The 22,105-nt window shown below is 32.3% G+C and overlaps 2 protein-coding genes across 2 annotated transcripts; both read right to left on the reverse strand.

Annotated features, from left to right (window-relative positions):
• Positions 1 to 6,904: 6,904 nt before the first annotated feature.
• LOC132627902 (fasciclin-like arabinogalactan protein 1) lies at positions 6,905 to 11,597 on the reverse strand. Its single transcript, XM_060343515.1, has 4 exons — positions 11,043 to 11,597; positions 9,259 to 9,419; positions 8,206 to 8,487; positions 6,905 to 7,503 (listed from the first exon to the last, which is right to left on the reverse strand). The coding sequence occupies exons 1-4, from the start codon at positions 11,482 to 11,484 to the stop codon at positions 7,156 to 7,158; spliced, it is 1,233 nt and encodes a 410-aa protein (XP_060199498.1). The 5' UTR covers positions 11,485 to 11,597; the 3' UTR covers positions 6,905 to 7,155.
• Positions 11,598 to 18,942: 7,345 nt separating this feature from the next.
• LOC132626898 (vegetative cell wall protein gp1-like) lies at positions 18,943 to 20,948 on the reverse strand. The gene is made up of 3 exons (XM_060341929.1): positions 20,658 to 20,948; positions 19,862 to 20,074; positions 18,943 to 19,215 (listed from the first exon to the last, which is right to left on the reverse strand). Exons 1-3 carry the CDS (start codon positions 20,946 to 20,948, stop codon positions 18,943 to 18,945), a joined length of 777 nt encoding a protein of 258 aa, XP_060197912.1.
• Positions 20,949 to 22,105: the final 1,157 nt, after the last annotated feature.

Here is a 22,105-nt window from a genome sequence, read left to right on the forward strand (position 1 = left end):
ACCCATTCGCAGCCTTGATATTTTCGCTTGCAGACCAATCGCTAAAATTTTCGTGTGGAATCGTCAACTTTAAACTCCCTCATACCCTGGATGCAATAAATCTTAACAACCCTTTGCAATGATTTTTTCGAGTTGAAAATCATGCCTTTTTCAATATGAGCCTTTTCTTTTAAAAGATCCGCTGGCTCTTTCCACAAACTTCGCCGAATATGATCATCATCCCTAGTAAAGACAAAGGCATCTGGGCGATCTTGAAGATGATCAAGATAGGGGATCTCATCGGAATGCCACTGAATCGGGGTCGACTCTTGCTGTTGAAATTGGCTTTGCGGCTGAACCGGAGTCAACTCTTGCTGTTCAAATGGTTGCTGTGAATTCAGTTCCTCCTGGTGTGCCGGACTGTTCATCATGTCTTGCAACAGTTCTCCTTGATGTTGAGGATTAGTTTCAACCTCAATCTCATCGTCACTTTGCTCATCGTCACTTTCCTCCGCATTAGGTATTTCCTCACTATCGCTAGATGATGTCACTATATAATTCGGATAATCGGACCATCCATAGCAGGCCTTTGCCTATAATTTGGTGCAACCACCACATTTTCCCTACATAAGAAATTAGGGTATTTTAACTAATACACATCAAATAACACTATTGATGTTAAAAAAAATAGACGTACCGATAGTAATCAACTGCACCGAAACTTGAGGAAGGACCATCGCTTTGAGTTGTTGGATAGGCTGAGGATGTTCCAACCTGATTCATCCATCCCGATTGAGGAGACCGTCCGATATGATCCATATCAGGTGTATAACCCCTAAATAATATAATCGACATCATTAGTAGCATTCAAGTGCCACTACACATAATAATAATAATAATAATAATAATAATAATAATAATAATAATAATAATATTGTAAAAAATGAATATTTACCATTCCTCGTCAAATTGCTGACTTAAACTATCCAGAGGCATTTGGCTAGTCAAAATGCTTTCATAAGTATTTATGTCAGGGTAATTGTGTTGATAAGTAGGTTCCGCTTGAGTGACTTCGCCTGAATTATAGACGGGGCTTCCCGACGAGGTCTATTTCGAGTTTCCCGAGGAGCCCTAGCCATGAATTCAAGTCGATTAATGGGGACCTTCTCTATATACATTTCAAGGACGTTTAAAGTTATGCATTGCCTATAATCATAAGGCGCCTTCAAATAATCAGTCAAAGAACCATCGTCTTGAATGTACCACTGTCCATAACTAGTTACACCTTGCGGCGTAAATGACATTGGATATTTTCCAATTATATTTAGATCAAAATCACTTCTACTAACTTGTAGTCTGTTATACAAGGCTTGGAGTAGTTTTGAGAATTTTAAATCAACTGGAAACCTAACATGGTATTTTGGGGGAGAATCATAGCGCAAATTATTTTCCTCGAATATAATTTGTCCGTCCCAGAATAAAGAAACTCTAATTCTTAGAACATCTGCCATATTTTGAATAATTTAGGAGGAATACAAAATGCTAAAACTGGATGAAACTTAGAATTTTTTGCCTTATACGAACTCGGTATTAATAAGATTTGAAGTTTGAATATAGAACCAAGGCATGCATGCAATTAGTGTGTCTTGCTGTGTTACGTCAAATCAAATTAAGTACGGAGTGTTGCATAACGCATGAAATAACTGTGTTATGTCAGGTCCCGACAGAATAGCGCGGTAAATTACTGCGTTGTTCTGTCACAACGCAGTAAAATACTGCGTTATGACAGTATAACGCAGTAATTTTACTGCGTTATACTGTCATAACGCAGTATTTTACTGCGCTTTACCGCTGCAGTATATTGTCACCTCAACTGTCAAACAGAAAAATGTCATGATTCAAATCAAACTTTAAGTGTTGTTATATAACGTAATTTGACGAATAATTGTTACCAACCACACAAAATTGAGTTACTATGTCATTTTTTTACCAATTTAGAGATATTAGTCGTGTTATATCGTTCACTCCAGCAAACATATTTGAAGCAATGGGTAGGACCTAAGAATTAGATGATGATGATTTTTATTACTCAAATAACCCTAACGACATATTCAATCGAGAATACAATAATAAAATGAGAGAGGAGTGAGATTGGCGTGTTAGGGAGGCTGCAGCACTGGAGCGCAAGTTAGCGTCAGTAGGGCTTAAATGCCCAAAAAAAGGTGCTATGTCAATGCTACGCGAAACTCCACAGAGTTTAATTTTGCTCTTAATCGTTTTCGCGAAGAGAACAATCAGATGCAAATACGTTACCATAGGGTAGAATATGGTATACATGGTAGCGCAAGATTTAGATCCAAGTGGGATTCGGACTGTGAAGTGTCCGATGAAGATTAATATTTTTCCTATAATAAGGTAAGTAGGTAGTGTCATAAAGACCCTCCCCCCCTCCCCCCCGAGGGTACTTGGGGGTTTGCAACTATATAAGTAGCCCTTTCTTTTGTTATTAGACTACACTATATTCAATGTTCGAGTAGTAGAAACTCAGCTTGGTCTTTACTCTTTCCAAAAGAACCAAATAGCAGTGATGATGAGAATTCAAATCATAGCAGTTTTTCGAGCGATACCAGTGATCTCAAACTAGATGAGCTAAATCCCCACCTTCTTATAGAGCGTAATGATGATTTCTGCAGTGTGAAATATTCAGACCCGCGGGAATATTATTGCGATTTACGCCGAGAATGGTCACATCGGCTTGCCGAATCAGAACGTCTTGTTCGTGAGTTGAAAAATCTCAACGCTCCAATCCCAACAAGGTACTCCTTAACCATGCCTCAAGTAGGTCCAGAAACTTGCGAGCTTGCCGTGCAAAGGATTAGAAAAGAAAATAACAGAATGCTGGCAAGACGATGTAGATTTTACATGCTAAAGTTGGCCGAAGAACAAGCATCATCAACCGGGTAGAGAACTAACTGCTACTGAAAAAAGATGTGTCTTAAGAAACTGCCAATATTTTTCTGAGGACGATATTGAGGACTTGTACTCTGATGATAATTAAGAATGTTGTGATTTTAGTTTTAAGTTTAATTTATGATGATGCTGTTATTTTGAAGAATATTAGTATGTTAAGTATTTTCATTTACTCAAGGTTATGAATGATGCAATTTAATTAAGTTTTTTAGTTTTGTATGAATGCTGCCATTTTGACTAACTTTTGATTAATTATTAATGAACAAGTTTAAGTATTCGAAAAGAACTTCAAGCTAATGACACCGAGCCTTCAAACGAAAATGGCGTTCGAGCACTTTTCAATCACTAAAACGGCCATCCGAACTTTTGTGTATCCTTGATGTATTGATCCTACCTTATTAATCGCACAAAAATAAGTAGGGTTCTATATAAAATATTGAAGTTTCGGGGTCCCGAGGCATGATTATCTATGGTCAAAGTACGTTAAAAAGTGTAATGGAAGAAGGGTTAACCAAAAGGGCTGGAAAAAAAAAAACGCACACTATAGCGCAGTAAATTACTGCGCTAAAGGTAGTTTGGTAACATTTTTTTTTTGGGTATTTTGGTTCAAAATGTTTTTTTTCGGGCATTTTGGTTCCGGACCCAAGGAAGGGCGGGGTGGGGGGTGGGAGGCTATTTGGTGAAGAAAGAGACCAAATTTATTTATTTATAGTAATTTTTATTTTTTTAATTAAAATCCACGTGTCTCCATTTTACTGGTTGTTTTGGCGTGTGAATGCACGCACTTTTAATGTTTGGTTGTATATTAATTTTGTGTTCAAGTGGCACATTAACAGTTGTCTTGAAGTGTTCACATGGTACGACTCTCAGTTGGGGGGTCTAAATGAAAAATCGGGACAAGTTCAGGGGTCCATCTATGACTTTGGCCAAAAATATACTATTAGATATAATAGCTCGACAAATTCGTGAAGCTTATTAGAGCAACACAGACAATATATCAATCCCTCCGCTTCAAAATAAGTGTTTCACTTAGCCTCTAGCACACCTCTTAAGAAAATATGAAGTCCTAGAAAAAATAAGTAAATTGACTAAACTACTCTTACTACCTAATTAATATAGTTTTTTTATTACATAAAAACATACTTATCTAAATAGGGATTAATTTAGAAGAAAATAATTAATTTATTTTTGATTATGTGAAGCGGAGTAAGTATCAGGTTGGATCCTACCAATTAATATGCCGCGACACTAGGGATAGAGACTAGTGAGTATACAACAATTTTGGAGGCGAACATAAAAACCAAACACCCGTTGTCTCATACAAAGGAGAGTAAACAATGACCACAATTTTCAAAAGTGGACCACTGAAAACGTTGTCATTTGTCACATACTTACTGGCGTCCCAACGGTGCCTAAATCATCAACCAATCCAATGGTCCACTACTGGACCCCAAAATGTAAACACAAAGTTTTAAACTTCTTGGATTTTATGGAACATGGTTGACTGGTAAGGGACTAGTTGGAATAGCTGAAGTCCCTCCTCCTAAACTAAGAGCTCGTTTGGATTAGTTGAAAAAAGTGATTTTTAAACATAAATACTTAAAGTAATTTTAAGTGTTGAAAGTTATTTTATAAATAAGTTGTTAAATATTTGGATAAAAGTGTTTAAAGGGTTTGTAAAAGTAAGGGTAGTATTGGAATTAACAGAAAATATAAGGGATAAAACGGTAAAGTTGTTGGTCAAACCATAATGATTTTTAAGCTAAAAAAATAAGTTGGGGCTGAGCAACTTCTTGATTTTGACTTATTTTAAGCACTTTTTAACTCTGTTTTCTATTTTTGTCAAGCACCCAAATAAGTTAAAAATGACTTATAAGTTGGTTTGACCAACTTATAAGTCAATCCAAACGGGCTCTAAATTTCCCTAGTTCTAGCTTACCACATAAAGAGCCCATTTAGCACAAAATTATTCCTCTTTTCTTTTTATTTTTCATTCGATACTCAATACTTATTTTGAGGCTCAATAAATTGAAATTGCACTTGGAAAGTCCCCCTGATTAGGATAAAGCACACAAGTGAATTTAATATTTGAAGTTTATGAATATTTACAACAATTTCAAGTTAATAAGTAATAATAATAATAATAATAATTGTGTTCACAGTCATAAATTGATTGATACTCCCTCTATCTCAATTTATGTGACACTTTTCGCTTTTCGAGATTCAAACTGCGTGAACTTTGATCAATATTTTAAGATTTTTTTTCACCAAATTTGATATGAGAAAAGTTGCAACTTATAGTACTTTTCATTTAGTTTTCAAAAACATAAATTTTAATCTTAAAATGTTAAGTTAATCTAATCCAATTTAACTTCAAACTTTAGTCAAATTAACTCTCGAAAAGCGAAAAATACTCCCTCTGTTTCAATTTGTTTAAATCTATTTTTTTTTTAATCCGTGCCAAAATGAATGATATCTTTTCTAATTTGGAAACAAATTCACTTTACGAATGATTTACAGTCACACAAATTTTCAAGGCTTATTTTGAACCACAAGCTTCAAAAGTCTTCCCTCTTTTTTAAATGTCGTGTCCAGTCAAATGGGTTCATATAAATTGAAACAGAGGGAGTAGTAATTTTACAAATACAGTTTCGAGAAAAAACTAATGACGGCACGTGAATACATAAACGACACTCTAAATTCTCCCCTGAAGCACTTTATGCCTAAAATGATTCCATGCCTCAAGCTCAAACATGGGACGTTTGATTAGAAAATGAAAAAATACTTATCCTCTACCATATATTACGGAGATATGCGAATCCAAACTAATGGAGTTAGTACAATTTAAATAATCATTAGGAAAAAACAAAAGGAAAATGAAAATGGATGACAAGCTGGCTATTGAAAGTTTGAAACATGTAACCAGTCTGACATTTATGGATTACAACTCACAGCTCGATATCCGACAATTCAACTCATAAATTAATAAACAAATACTCCTATAGTCCAAGAAACAACAAAGAACAAAATATAAGTACTATCTCCGGTTCAAAATAATTGGAATTTAAATTTGGACATACAGGTTAAGAAATTCACGTGCTTTTAAAAATTAAGAAACGTATTGATTAAAATATCCTTAATTAAGGGATTTTAAAACTATAATAAGTATTAAATTTGTTCATTAAATTAAAAATGTGTCGAGGCTAAATTTAAAAAAAAAGAATAAAATATTTTTTTGATAGATTAAAACCTCAATTATTTTGAATCAATTTTTAAAGGTTAAATCCTTAATTATTTTGGAGGAAGGAGTAAAAAAGTTCTAAAACCAAAAAGAAACAAAAGAAGACACGCACAAAACTCCTAGCTATTCTAATACAAGTACAAATTACAATTTGATAACATAATAGACAATAAATTATATCACAAACAAAAGAAAAATAGCTTAAAGCAATAAATTGTCCAAGAAATTCATTCATAAAACAAATATTATAATCAAACAAACACCAACGAACAAAATAAACCAAAAAATGTTTTACTAAAAAGAAAAAGACCAACACAATTCCTAGCTATTCTGATACAAATACAAATTACAATTCTGATAAACATGACAGACAATAAATTATATCACACTTTTAATCTTAAAGCAATAAATTGAAAAAACACATGCTCAAAACTCCAACAGCCACATTTCCACCACTATAACTTGACGCGCCGTTATCTTCATCCGCCGGAGATTCCACAGGAGTATCCGCCGGCGCCGGCGACTTATGTTTCCTCTTCTTCATCGATTTTGGTGACTCAGCACCAATTTCTATGATTTGTTTTAAACTACAAATTTCAATAATATTTTTTTATTTCTTAAACTTTATACCCAGTCAGATAATCATATAAATGGGACGGACTGAATAGTAAAAGTACTGAAAATAAATAAATAAATAAAAAGGTAAAACAAAAATAGTGACAATGATGCATGGATTAACATCTCACAGTTCAATATCCAAAAAATTCACTCTAACAAATAGAATCCAACAACCAAACAAAACAAACAAAATAAGCCAGAAGAGGTGTTAAAAAGAAAAGAAAAAAACCCACAAAACCTACTAGCTACTCTAATACAAGTACAAATTACAATTTGATAACACAATAGACAACAATTATATCACAATAAAATAAAAACCCCTTATATTTTTTTTTTGTTTAAATAACTTAAAGCAATAAATTGAAAAACCACATACACAAAACACCAACAACCACATTTCCACCACTATAACTTAACGCGCCGTTATCATCAGCCGCCGTTGAATCTGCATTATCATCAGTGGGTCCATCCGCCGGTGAATCCGCCGGAGAATCTGCCGGCGCCGGCGACTTATGTTTCTTCTTCTTAGGTTTAGGTGATTCCGGTGCCGGTGCCGGCGCCGGGGTATCTGCAACTACACCCTTAAATAGTTCCTTAGGCATTAAAACCTTATTAATAGTGTAAATAGCTACCGGTTGTTCGTCGATTAGGGTTCCGGTGATCTTCGCCGTTACAACCTTCGTCTTCAATGTTACCTGTTTGGAAATAATAATTCAAAATTACAGGAAATCAAAATTTAACACACGTTTGGCCATGAAATTATTCACTTTTTTTTTCCGGAAATTCTTATACGTTATTGAAAAATATTAGCGTTTGGCCATGAAAATTTTTCACTTTTTTTTTTTCCGGAAATTCTTCAGTTTATTTGAAAATCAGTAATTGGCGATGAAAAAAATATTTGGTTTTTTGAATGCATTGAAAGTGAAAACAATGTTTTAGGTATTTTCTAAATTCTTATATTTGGAATTTAGAAGACACCTAAACCATTATTTTCGCTTTTTTCACTTTCAATGCATTCAAACAACCAATTTTTGTTTTGTTTTTGCAAAAACTATAACCAAACACAACTCCATCTTCAATTCTAGCTTCAAAATTTGAAATAAAGTGAATTATTTTTTGTTTTCATGGCCAAACGCTCACTTAAAATGTATTTTGAATTTGAAAAACACCTAAAATCATGTTTTCAATTTCAGTATATTTAAACAACCAAATATGTTTTGCAAAAGTATAACCAAACACATCTCCAACTTGAAAATTTTCGAATAAAGTGAAAACTATTTGATTCAGTCAAATCAATGCATTTGATTTGAATCAGTGGATTAACAGCACATTAGGTGTTGTGAACATACTAATTACTCAAGTCAAAATTTAGTTAAAAGTAGGTTTCGTTCATTTACCACATCGCCATCATTTTGCACAACGAAATCATACTTCTTAGCTCCATCAGTAGCTAAAGTGTTCATCACGCCATTGTTCGCTTTCAAGCTCGCCATTGATTGATACACCGGAACTCCATGATATTCGAGCAACGATTGCTTCCCCTCGACGGTTAAATTCTTAAATTTCGGCATGAAATTCTTCATCGCATCATCTCCGGGACAAAACACAGTTAATCCACCATCAGCATTTTCCTCAAAAGTCTTCTCAGCAGCAGATTTCAACAAAGTTTCAGCAAATACCTGTTGGGAGTCGAAATAACAGGTGTCAGACGAAAACTAACCATTGCAAACCTTAAGACGATAAATCAGAAGAAAATAAAACTATACTAAAAGAAGCATAATATTTTGATAGTATTTGATCAATTAACCTATTTATGAATAAACTGATATAAAAGACTGATTATGTACCATTCGACAGAACTTATTTACCAATATGACCGAAATATACAAAACATATACACTGATTATGTATATTACATGTATAAGTATGTAGATTATATGTATAAATATGCAAAACCTATACATTTGGTCATATTTTCTGAACTAATCTTCCAAAGGCATTGGGCTGTAATTTACACATTAATCTCTCCTAAACAAGACTCTTTAGATATTACATTATGCATGATTATTGTTTTTTGCTGTGTGAGGAAAAAGGATCTTCAATTTATTGAAGAATATGAAAGACATCTTTTCCATTAAGAACACATTAAAATCCAAGTAAGGTATGAAATTTATGGCAAATCCTAAGTACCCCTTTGCCCATGGATATATTTTACTTGTTTTTCGAAATAATACTGTTTGGAAATAAAATCGTTACAATTTTCCAACGAATCGAAAAAACTCCAAAAAGCTGTTTTCACAATTTTCACTCCACATCACTCGCAAACAGTCAAAACAACTCTAATTTGCATCAAGTCCAAACACTACTCCAATTTTCAAATACTCCTATTATTTTCAACTTAAACACCAAAACATTTTTTTTTTTTCAAATTTCACATTATGTAACAATACCTTACAACCATGAGCAGACATTAGTGAAGTAAGATTCATTTGACTAGGTTCCGGTGTTGGAGCTTCAGCTACAGCAGAAGGCAACATCGTACTAATCTGAATAACAGATATATTATACGGTATCTCTTCAACTGCTTTAACAAACGTTGCCGGAAGGTTACCTGAAAAGGAAAATATATTTTGTTCATAAATCTCTAAATACTCTCTACAATCTCCGGTTATGAAAATTAGAGCAGCATCCCTATTTATAAATAGTATGAAACATATTTTGATTATAAAAACTAGAAAATTATCCCTATATAAATTTGAGTGGCCATAAGAATTTTTCACTTTTTTCCAAAAAAAATAAAATTACTTTCTTTGAAAATCAGTGTTTGGACATGAAAATTCTAAATACATCTAAAACCCTGTTTGAAAATTGAAAAACACCTAAAACACTTTTTTCACATAGCTTGTTTGGATGAGCTTAAAAAAAGCAGCTTATAAGCTGAAAAACTATGAGCCTGTTTGGATGGGCTTAAAAACAGCAGCTTATAAGCTGAAAGCTAAGCCAAACGGACCAACTTATTTTTTTGGGCTTATTTTAAGTACAAAATGGCTTATAAGCTGGCCAGCCAAACACTCAAAAAAGCTGAAAATAGTTTATAAGCTAAGCCAAACGGGCTGTATATATTAAAACAACCAAATATTCTTTACAAAAACTATAACCAAACACAACTCCATCTTCAACTTTAATTTTAAAAATTTCAAATAAAGTGAAAAATATTTGATTTTATGGCCAAACACCGGCTTAAAAACCATGTTTTTACTTTCAATATATTCAAACAACCAAATATTTTTTTCATAAACTATAACCAAACACAACTCCATCTTCGACCCAACTTCAAAATTCCCAAATAAAGTGAAAAGTATTTGGTTTTCATGGCCAAACACCTACTTAATTTGAAGTTGTATCTGATATCTAAAAAACACTTAAAACCCTATTTTTATTTTTTTTCACTTCTTTCACATTCAGCACATTCAAACAACCAAATATTCTTTGCAAAATCTATAACCAAACACAACTCCATCTTCAACTTCAATTTTACAAATTCCAAATAAAGTAAAAAATATTTTATGTCTATGTCCATACACCTACTTAAGATCATGTTTTCACTTTTTTTCCACTTTCAATACGTTTAAATAACCAAATATTTCTTGCAAAAAAATATAATCAAACACAATTCTATCTTAACTTCAAAATGTCAAATAAAGCAAAAAAATATTTAATTTTCATGGCCAAACACCTACTTTAACCTGTTTTCACATTTTTTTTCCACTTTCAATACATTAAAAAAAAACAAATATTCTTTGCAAAATCTATAACCAAACCCAACTCCATTTTCAACTCCACTCCAACTTCAAAATTCCAAATAAAATAAAAAATATTTAATTTTCATGGCCAAACACCTACTTAATTTGAAGTTGTATTTCAAATTTAGAAAACACTTAAAACCATATTTCCACTTTTTCTTTCACTTCCATTACATTTAAATAACCAAATATTCTTTTACAAAATCTATAACAAAATACAACTCCATCTTCAAAAATTAAAGTGAAAAATACTTGGTTTCTATGGCCAAACACCTACTTAACCTGTTTTTTCACTTCTTTCGCTTCCAGTACATTTAAACAACCAAAAAAATTCCCAGTACATTTAAATAACCAAATATTTTTTGCAAAAACCACAACCAAACACATTATAATTTCATACTAAACTTTGAATTAATTTTTCCAAACATTACCGTGATTTTCAGCTGGTCCAAACCCAACTTTTCCACCTTTCAAATCTGTAATATTAACAAACCCGGTCGAACCGGGTGCTGAACCAGTAGCTTGAAACATAGTTGCAGCTAAAGCAGTTCCATTAGTTATTTGATGTAACTTTTTAGCACCAAAATAATCTAATAATACATGGAGAGAAATAACATTTTTGATAGTATGAATTGAGAGATGTTTTGAGAGTAAATCAGACATGCCAGAGTTATCAACAGCACAAACGGTAATTGTTTCACGGCTGTTAATTTCGGATGCAAGATGTGTTTCTGTTAAGTAATGGTTGAATGTGGAAAATTGTGGGTATTTTGCGAGAATACGTGTAATATTGTGGGCTGAAGTTGTATTTGGTGAAAGTATAAGGGCTAAAATAACCACCGTGGCCACAGTGGCCACTGACCGGAGTTGCATTATTGTTAGAGAGAGATCAAATTTTAGAGAGAGAATGATGTGTTTGTGTGTGTATAGAGAGGAGTGGTAAGTATATAGAAGTAAAATAAAGTAGATCTGAAGTGTGAAGTGAGTAAATATTTATTCGTATGTAGTGTATATATATTAAACTAACTTAGGTGCCGTTTGACCATAAATATCAAAAACTTTTTCATTTTTTTTGGAATTTTTGAAGTTGGAGATGTGTTTGATCATAGTTTTTGAAATTATAGTTTTTGGTGAAATGTAGTGTAAAAAGGTGAAAAAAGTTTGAAAAACAAACTTTTCTTGTTTTTTGTATTCCGAAATACAATTTTGGAAAAAAGTGAATAATTTTTATGGCCAAACGTCCACTTAATTTATTACAGTATATATAGCTAACTAATTTAGGGATCGTTTTGATAGTTAGTTAGTGTTATGCAGATATTAGGCTTGTATTTTATTTTATAAAAGATTTTATGTGTTATTTTATACGGGGATTAGTTATGGAGGATTTTAGTCATTGATGTGTTTCTTGTTTCATTTTCTATCATGTTAAAATAATATATAGGTTCATTCACAATTTATACATGTATGAGTTACGTGGTTTTTATATATAACAAAAGTATGCTACTAGAATGATTGTAATAGTTATGCAGAATTTAATACATGAATAACTTAGCTCCTAACTAGCTATCAATTGTTCCCTAAATACTTATTTGTAATGAGTGGTTGTACTAAACCAAACTAAATTTTTTTTTAGTTAAGTAATTCAGTGTTAGCTATAATATGTATTAGAATAATTACTAATATCAAATGAGAGAACCACCGTAGCCATGGTGCCCACAGACCTGAGCTGCACTATTTGTAATTTACAGAAGAAAGAGAGTATAAGAGAGAACACTGCGTGTGTGTGTTTGAAATAAAGAAGGATGGGTTTGGGGATAAAGTAGATCTCAAGTGTAAGGGGTCGTTTGGTAGAAGGTATAAGCTGGGATATCCAGCACTAATTTTTATATTTGATATAAGGTATAAATTTATCTCAATTTATTTTGGGATAAATTTATACCTTGTACCAAATATGGTATAAAAATTAGTGTTGGAATATCCCAGCTTATACCTTCTTATCCCACTTATATTGAGATTATTTTATATCAATCCCAATAAATGAGATAAATTAATCTCAAAATTATAATTTCGGGATAATTTCAACTATCTACCAAACGACCTTACAAAGTTGAAAATAACGAAGAAGTTTTATTGATTAACAGAGTGGCCGTGGGGTATTGTTGTCTTGAGTTTTCCTTATTACTTTGATCTTAGTCAACTTAAGTTTTGTTTTTTCCTGATAATCGAAATCTGTTTATTTTTACGAGGACACAAGGTAATTGTGTCCACTAAGTGGTCGTTGGTAGGTAATTAAAATTATTCCGAAATTATAATTTTGGGATTAATTTATTTCATCTCTTGAGATTATTTTATATCATTTAAAAGATTGTATAAAATAATTTCGATATAAGTGGGATAAGAAGGGATATTCCACCCTTGGAATTATGCTTCATTTTGTACCGTGTTTGGTAGGAGGTATAAATCTGAGATAAATTTATATCTCCTACCAAATACGGTATAAAAAATTAGTGCTGGGATATCCCAGCCTATACCATACACCAAACGACCCCTAAGAGTTTGCTATGGATTAGCTCTGCTTGATATCTTTCACCAACACATTTTGGTAATTTTTCAGCAAAATATGAATAGACAGGAAGAAATCACTTAGGGACCCGTTTGTTAGTTGGTTAGAATTATGTAAGTATTAGTAATAATATAAATATTAGTTATGAGAGACTATGTATTATATTATGTGAGAATTAGTTATACTAGATTTAGTTATTGATGTCTTAGTTATTTCATCTTCTATTCTACGAAAAATAATACATAAATTTCCTCATAACTTATACATATATTAGTTATATGAATTTCTAAATTGTGAATCAAACACCGCATTAGGTGTGCTGAATTTTATATATGTCAAAAAAAAAAAATCAAACACGCTATGACTTTTACAGGATTTAATACATTAATAACTAGCTCCTAATCAGTTACCAAACGACCCCTTAAAATTTTTGTTTCCATCAAATTTGAACATTTTATGATTCTCAACTCAGTTCATTGATCTAACACCACACCCTTAGATGCAAGTTAATCGAATGTAATTTACTCTTTTTTTAAAAGAACTGTAAATTTGAAAACCTGATTAATTTTAATTCTGCCGAAAAAAAAAACCATTAAATGAGAAATGCTTCTTTCTAGGATTTTCCAATTCTCATGAACCAATTAACGCAAGCTTTCTCAGTAAGGTCGCAACAGTTTACTTGATGTGAAAACTACTTTTGTCGTGGAGGAGAAGTAATTAGGGGACGTTTGGTATGATGGATAGGGGAGAATAATTTTAGGATAAAAATTTAATATCACTATATTTCTTGTTTAGTTACTAATCTTGGAATAAGTTATTTCAGGATTAAAAATAGTGCTGGGATAAGTTATTCCTGGCAGAGGGTGGAATAACAGTCCCAGAATAACTTATCCCGGGATAAAACGATGAAAATGACAAGAATAAACCTGAAGTCTCTCAAACTCTCTTTCTACTACATAAGGTGGGGGGTATTTTTGTAATTTCTTAAAAATTATGCAATGCATGTCACTTTTAAAACAACAAACCAAACAATTAATAAGAAATAATACTAGGATAACTTATACCAACATAACTAATCCCGATATAATTAATCCCAACATAACTTATCTCATCATAACTTCTCTTCAAACCAAACGACCCCTTAGTGTTTTGTACCAGCATCAATTAGTGCAAACTAACATTAATACAGTAACATAGGAAAAGCACTCACACGTAGCAAGTTCCAACAACATGTGCACTTCAATGAAAATGGAATCTAGTCTCTTAGGAATATGTGTGTTTACCCCGAATTCAGATAATCAATTGAATTTGTTAGCAGGTATAGGATATGTGCTTTGGGTCTTGATGTATAGTAGGTAGAGAAAATATATATATGAGAGTTCTTTAATAAAACGGCTACTGATGACAATTTGCTATGAATGTAAACGTTTAAGAACAATGTGAAACACTTGATGGAAGAAACACAATAACAATGGAAACAGACGGTCTTGGCCGAATCAAATATTGAGTGAGAGATTGTATTTATGAATTCTTCTGTTATAAGTGTTCTTGGAAAGTAAAAGGAACCAACCCCTTCAAAGGAGGGGAATGTGCTCTATTTATAGTGTGACTCTCATGGGTCTCATACAATGTGAACTAATAAAATAATAATAACAAGGACAGCTCTGCACGGATTTGGTGGGATTAGACTGACGGCGCCGTCTGACACACGCATGGTAGGTAGTTTACCACGACTGGACGTTATTGGCGCGTGGCCCGCCTACAACGACCATACGGACCAACGGCTACTCGGACAGATAGCTACACGGACCAACGGCCACGAATGCTCAAGTCATCGGGCTTGCCCGTTTCAACGATGCAGAAGGCAGATCAGTCAGTGCCCTCACTCAGCTCCGGCCCAGGCATTACTCCGGTCAAGGGCGAATAGTATCATGCACATTCTCATTCCTTCCTCCGGTTACTCGTTCCACCGGCTTGATTTATATCCGGTTTTTACCGTATACAATGTGTATTTTCAATTAGTTAATGCTAAACTAATTACAGTTAGTATATTATCATTTATGAGTTTAATTTCTACTCTCTTTGTTTCATTTTACTTAGCCCTTTACGGTGAAAATAGATTTTTTTAAATATAATTTTACTTGTTCGTTTTAGCAAATCAAGAAAAATTATTTTCTTATAAAATCATATTAATAAGGTTAATTTAATAAAATAAACTCCTATTAAATACTTTCTTAAATGAAGTGCTAAGTCAAACGAAATAGAGGGAGTACATATTAACGATTTTAAAAGATTACACGATCAATTAAAAATATTTTAAAAAAATTCTGCACCAAAAGTGAGATTTGTAATTTTAAGAATAACATTAATTACACGATGAATATATATAATAACAAGTCGAATAGATGCCATAAGTAGTATTCACCGGTTTCACTTTAGTAACCACTATTTTCTTATTAATGGATAAAACAAATAGTTACACATTTTTATATTTTCTATTAAAAATCTTTATAGTCATATAAATATTATGACATATTTAAAAATTATAAATTCTAAAAATCTTATAATCACACGAATATTTTAGTACAAAGACCTTTGTTATTCGTTAAAAGTATTCTGAGACAACTATACTAAACAAATCGAAATAGAGGGAGTACATAAAAAGTTATTTATGACTATGGGCCTCCAACAACAATAATTTTACATTGATAGTTTTTCTTAATATGGGCAGGAGCCGTAATATTAATTGTCGGTTCAAAGTTCAAACAAATTCAATTACTTTTATTTAGACTCTATATTTATATTCAAAAATATATTAAATATGAACTATAAATTTAATGACAAAGTTCAAACTTAATGGCTTTGGTCACATGAAATCCAAGCATGGAATGACTTGCCTCATTGGTAAATGCGGGCCCCAATAAATCGAGCTGGCACATGAACATGCCACGTGTATAAGACAGTGAAGCCACTGATGCATCCACCGACGGACTACGTAGGCTTCTCTACAAGGTTGTCTTCTGTTCTTTCTTTTGATTCTAATTCGGCGTCCGATATTTGCGTTGTAATCCGATTAAATTTGAATCGAGTGCAGAGTTCATTCTTGGGATGGCATTCCCAACAAATTTTTTCTATTTTCAAAGGCTCAAACTCGAGACTTCTGATTAATATGTAGGAACTCCAATCATCCCACCGCAATTCATATTATGTCCTTTTTTTTTTCTTCTCTTTTCTTGCAGAGTGCTTTAGAGCCCATTTGACTTAGCTTATCTAAAACAGCTTATAAGCCAAAAAAAAAGTTAGACTACCCAACTTATTTTTTTTAGGCATAAGCCCATCCAAACAAGCTCTTAGTCTTTTACATAATGAACTTATTCGATATAAATTCAAATTATTTCAAATAACAAGTTTTGAAAATTAACGATTAAACAACAAATGGTTAATACATTCACCTTTTGAATTCTATTATGAATTTTGAAGAAGAGAGAAAATTTTATGTATTTCAAAACTTGTTGATAACATTTTTTTTAATACTCGAATTTTTGGTCGCTTCTTCATATGTATTGCCTAATTTGACGCGAACGTGATGGATTTTGTCTTGAGAAATCGCCTTATAAGGTAAAGTGGAGAGAAAGCTTATAAGTAACTAATTCGAAAAATTTATAATTTAATGGTGCTGATGAAAATCTCCTACATTAATAGGTAGCGATTCATTTCCCATTATTCCCTCCATTTTTTTCCTTTTTGATCCTCTAATGTAATCGAAAATTTATAAGAAAAATATATTTTTAAGAAAGAATATGTCAAATTATTTAAATTGGAGATTGTTATATGCTCTGTCGTGACATAAGATGACAAACACCTAAAAAGGAATGTCCCTATTTGAGTCTATATGATTGAAGACTTTTTGGTGTTTTGCAATTGAACAACGCATAATTAGCTGTGAGCTTAATGTCACACTTTGAAATCGTAATGAAATGTCGTCATTATGAATTACTTGTACGACTCTTACTAATTAGCAAATTCAAACATGTATCAAATGTATATGTAGACACATTCGGTGTCCGTCCATATTAGTCCCGACTATTTGAATTTACACCGTGTAATATCTATTTAAGAGGTAAGTGCTCCCGAACTTGAATGTTTTTTATATCCAAGATTGAATATGAAATTCTATCACGATTCTCGATCGGTTTTGATGAATTAACTTATATGCACATCATCATTGAAAGAAAATTTAGATTATCAATTTTATCCTTTTAACTTTTAAATACTTTTTTAACTTTAACTTTGCAGATATTAGTTTTTAAACTCAAATTTAAGTACGTTTCGATCAACTTCAATAAAATATTGTCCAAATGCCTACAAATATGTTGCTAAAATTTGAAGATGGTGATCCCAAGTTCGATAAAGGGGCAAAAGTAGTGGCTCAAAACTCAAAAGTCCATAAAGCAAGTTCTATAGACTTTGATCATTACAATCTACTGACTCCGTTCATTTTTACTTGTCACTATGAACTTTGCACTTTCCTTAAGAAATAATAAATGAAGTCCATATTTTATCATGATACTTATATTAATTGGTGTATAATTATATTGAATTTGGAAAATGATTTGAAATGAGTAATTAATGCTAAGGGTAAAATAGGAAAAACAAATTATATTTCTCTTAATATGCGAAAGTGGACAAGTAAAAGTGAAAATCTGTTTTTGAAATAATGGACGAGTAAAAGTGAACGGAGGAAGTAAAAGAGTTTTGAGGCCCAATTTTAGAATCAATAACAAAGATCCAGAACTTTGTCAAGCAAGTGAATCCAAACCAAAGAAATTTTTGTATCAATACACCAGCCTAAGATATTAAAAGTTCAACTTACCATACAAGCAGGACGGAACTAGATGTTGGCAAGGAGGTTCAATTGAATTTTTTAATAAGAACGAATAGGACTTTGTGGTAATATATAATTCACTTAATCCCTTTGATATAAAAGAAGATTTTTAGTGTATTAACAAAGGGAATTCAGAAATTATGAGGTCACATGTTCAATTCAAGGTGCTAAATTCGTGTTAGCTTGTAAAAGTGAATGCAAGTAACAAATGTAACTTTTCTTCCGAAGCGTTAGTTTGTAGCTACCAAAGTGTAGCATTGATTGCAGATTAACATGCTAGCTAGGTGGAGCTTTCTCTCTCGGAACTACTTCTTTTCTCTCCTGTCTATACATTTAACTATGAGTCTGTTTGGATGGGCTTATGCCTATAAGCAATAAGTTGGGGTAGTCTAACTTATTTTTTTGGGCTTATAAACTGTTTTCAGCTTATAAGCTGCTTTAGATAAGCTAAGTCAAATGGGTCCAATTATTTTTTTTGAGCTTATTTTAAACACAAAATGACTTTAAGCTGGCCAGTCAAACACTCAAAAAAACTGAAAACAGCTTATAAGAAACTTAAAAGCAAATCCAAACGGGCTCTATATCCTATTCAAAGGCAAGAAACATAGAAACATTAAGTTCATTACCAGACAGAAGGATTGTCAACTGAAATAGAATATTATTATCGAAATTACATTGTACATCCAGAATAGCCTATTAGTTCCGCCACTGCATGCATATGTAAGAGGGAACATTCTATATTTTATAAAAAAAAAAAATACAACGACAAAGTGAACTCTTTTAGCAGTTCTTTTTAACAAAAATACAAAGTTGAATATTTCCAAAAACCACCAAAAATGAAACTAATTACATATACATAAAACCTGGGCCTGTACACAATTATTCAAATAACCATAGCAGCCCAAATAGCAAGCCCACTTAGAAAAATTGGCGCCTCAATTTTTGAAGTAGCCGCAAAAATATCAGCCACAATGCTCCTTGATCTCTCCGGCGATACACTTTCCGGTGCCGGAATCGGCGAACTACTGCTTGAATTCAACATCTCCGGTGCCTCTGATGGTGTAATTGAACTTGAAGGAACACTTGATGATGGTGATGGAGTCACTGAACTTGCCGGAATTTCTGTTGTTACTGGTGAAGCTGCCGGAGATGATGCCTGAAAGTGGCGGATCCAGAATTTATCAAGGGGTTTCAAAATATAAAAAGAATAAACACACAGTCAAAAAAACAAATAAGGGATTCTAACATATAGTATACTCCTTTCCCAATTTATGTAATACAGATTTCGAGAGTCAAATTTCTTTGTTTTAACCTCGATTTCGCACATAAAATTATCAATTTCTTTTAAAAATAATTTAAATATTTAGAAATTATATATAAAGTATTATAGTAACAATAATTAACAAGTTAAAGTGCATACGAATAAATTGCGATAGAAAAATTTTCCGTCTGACTCTCGAAATTCAAACTATATCATATAAATTGGGAGAGTTTATTGGAAATTGCCTCTCTACCTCCCCCCCAAAGATAAAGGTACATCCTATCCTCACCAGACCCACTTGTGAGATTATACTAGGTATATTGTTGTTGTATCATATGAATTGAGACAAAGAGTGTATTATTCACCAGACCCCACTTGTGAGATTATACTAGATATGTTGTTGTTGTATCATATAAATTGAGACAAAGAGTGTATTATTCAGACTAAAAATCTTATTCAAACATGAATTAGAATACCCAATTCTAATCAATTTTGATTTTACTACTTTCAATTATTTTTTCCCACATGCAAGAGCACTTACTGGATTTTCAACCACAGGTGGCACTAGTGCCGGCGAAATGGCTACCGTCGCCGGAGTTTCCGCCGGAGAGTAGCCTGGCGAAGCGCGTGATCGCCTTTTAGGAGACTCTGGCACTGGTGATAATGTAGGAATGTTCACCGGAGTTTCAATTGCCGGAATAGGAGTAATTACATATGGCACCGGAGCAGCCACAGTGGATGACGGAGAATTTATCTGTTGGAAAAAATAATTCAAAGTTATAGAAAATTAAAACTGTTTTAATAGTTCGTTTTATATTTAACGAAAAAGACAAACTTGAATATTTCTGAAAATGAAACTAATTACATATAATAAAAATTGCGCCTTTACAAATATTCAAATTATCACAGCAACATTAAGTTGTAGAAAAATCAAAATTTGTTAGGATTTACATTTTAATTTTTGTCTAGATAAAGTTTACAGTCAAATTTATATATGAATATGTGTTTCAATTTAGTCATAGGTTTCGTACTGTTTATAAATAGGAGGTATTGCTAGCTATTTTTATATAATAGAGAAGTAGAGGATAATGGAGATTACAGAGAGCATTCAAGAAATTCAAGAGTTAATAAATAAAATATTTTTCATTATAAGTGTGAAGTTGGTACAAAGTTGAAAATAATGAGAAGTTTTAGCGCATTTGGACATAAAAATGTGATACTAACTTATTAGAATATCATAATTGTGTTTTCGACATGTATTTAACTAAAAAAAGTATTACTAGAATTTTGTGAGTGAGACAGATTATTCACTTGAAAAACTGATCAAAATTACGCACCGGTGCTTCAGGAGTAGTCTTAGATGGTACCGGAACACCGTCATACGGTGTTCTCGCCGGAGAAACGGCAGGTTTCTTCGGAGTTTTCGCCGGAGATTGCTCCGGCGAAACAAATGGACTACTTTTAGGAGACATTTTAATCGCCGGAGACTTGTCAGGCGATATATGAGGAGGAATTGCAGGAGCAAAGACCGGAGAAAACACTGGGGAATGAGATTTTGCTGCCAGTGATGTGCCATTGGAGTTTATTACATGAAGTAGCAAAAAGGTAAATGCAAATACTCTGTACATTTTTGTAAGTTCAACAAAGTGATATCATGAGAATGAATAATTGCATGTGTTAGTTAATTTGATTTTCGATGAATAATGTAGTAGTGATGTGAAACTTAAACGTTGCAATTTGTAGAAAAACAATGCTAAACGTTGCAATGTTTAGTTTTTAAAAAATAGGAGTTACTATATTTTCAAAAAAACAATAAAACGGTTATAGAACAGCTTTTGGGGTGAAAACAACTTAAGAAAATAATTTTTCAAAATAAATAATTACCTTTTAGGAAACTTAAGAACGATTCTTGCTGATATATCTTTTGTATTTGTAGTTATATAATTAAAGAGTCTGGAGCCTAAAGGGTATAAAAATACACGGTCTTTACCAAAAGGGTATGACAAAAAATTAATATACCAAAAGGGGTATATCGTGGATCAGCCCACGATCAGACTTCTAATCAACGAAAAACAAAAAAAAAAAATTATTGTATAACGTGGACTGATCCACGTTATACAATTAATATTTTTTTCCCAGCGTTTGACAAATACTTAGTAAGACGTTGCCTAAATTTAAATCATATTCGGTTATGTTTTTAATAAAAAAAATTATTGATTTTTTTAATTTTTAAAGCATGATTAACTCAAATAAATATTTTAACACATGCAATAATTAAATGTGTTATATATACGAACAAAAATAAAAAATAAAATATAAGTTAAATAAACATCACACATTAACTGAGTAGTAAATGTTAAATTACATACTAACTATTAAACGGTACAAGACATGTTATATATTCTTGGAAGATTACATAAGGAAACAACGATCGTACAACTTAAGAAAAAACATAAAAACCAACAAGCAACAACAACTACTGATTTCTGTCGGGGCAACGATTCTTTTTATGACCTGTTTGCTTGCACGTACTACACTTCATTCCTCCTTCTAGTTGTAGTCCGCGCTCCTGAACCCGAAGTAAGTTTTGTTTGAAAAAACTTAGTGTTTGCCTCTAAGGTTATTTTAGTCAACTTTATATGTCGAAAAAATTAGTCAGCTTTATTTTCAAAAATTGAAACCACAGAAGTGAAATTGACATTCACAACTACATTACCCTGGGATTTTTACGTTGAAATCTATTGCGTATCATCATCTTATAAGTACATAAAACTGAAAATTTCAG

The sequence above is a fragment of the Lycium barbarum genome, chromosome 1 (assembly GCF_019175385.1).
Source record: "Lycium barbarum isolate Lr01 chromosome 1, ASM1917538v2, whole genome shotgun sequence".
Classification (NCBI taxonomy): Eukaryota; Viridiplantae; Streptophyta; class Magnoliopsida; order Solanales; family Solanaceae; genus Lycium; species Lycium barbarum.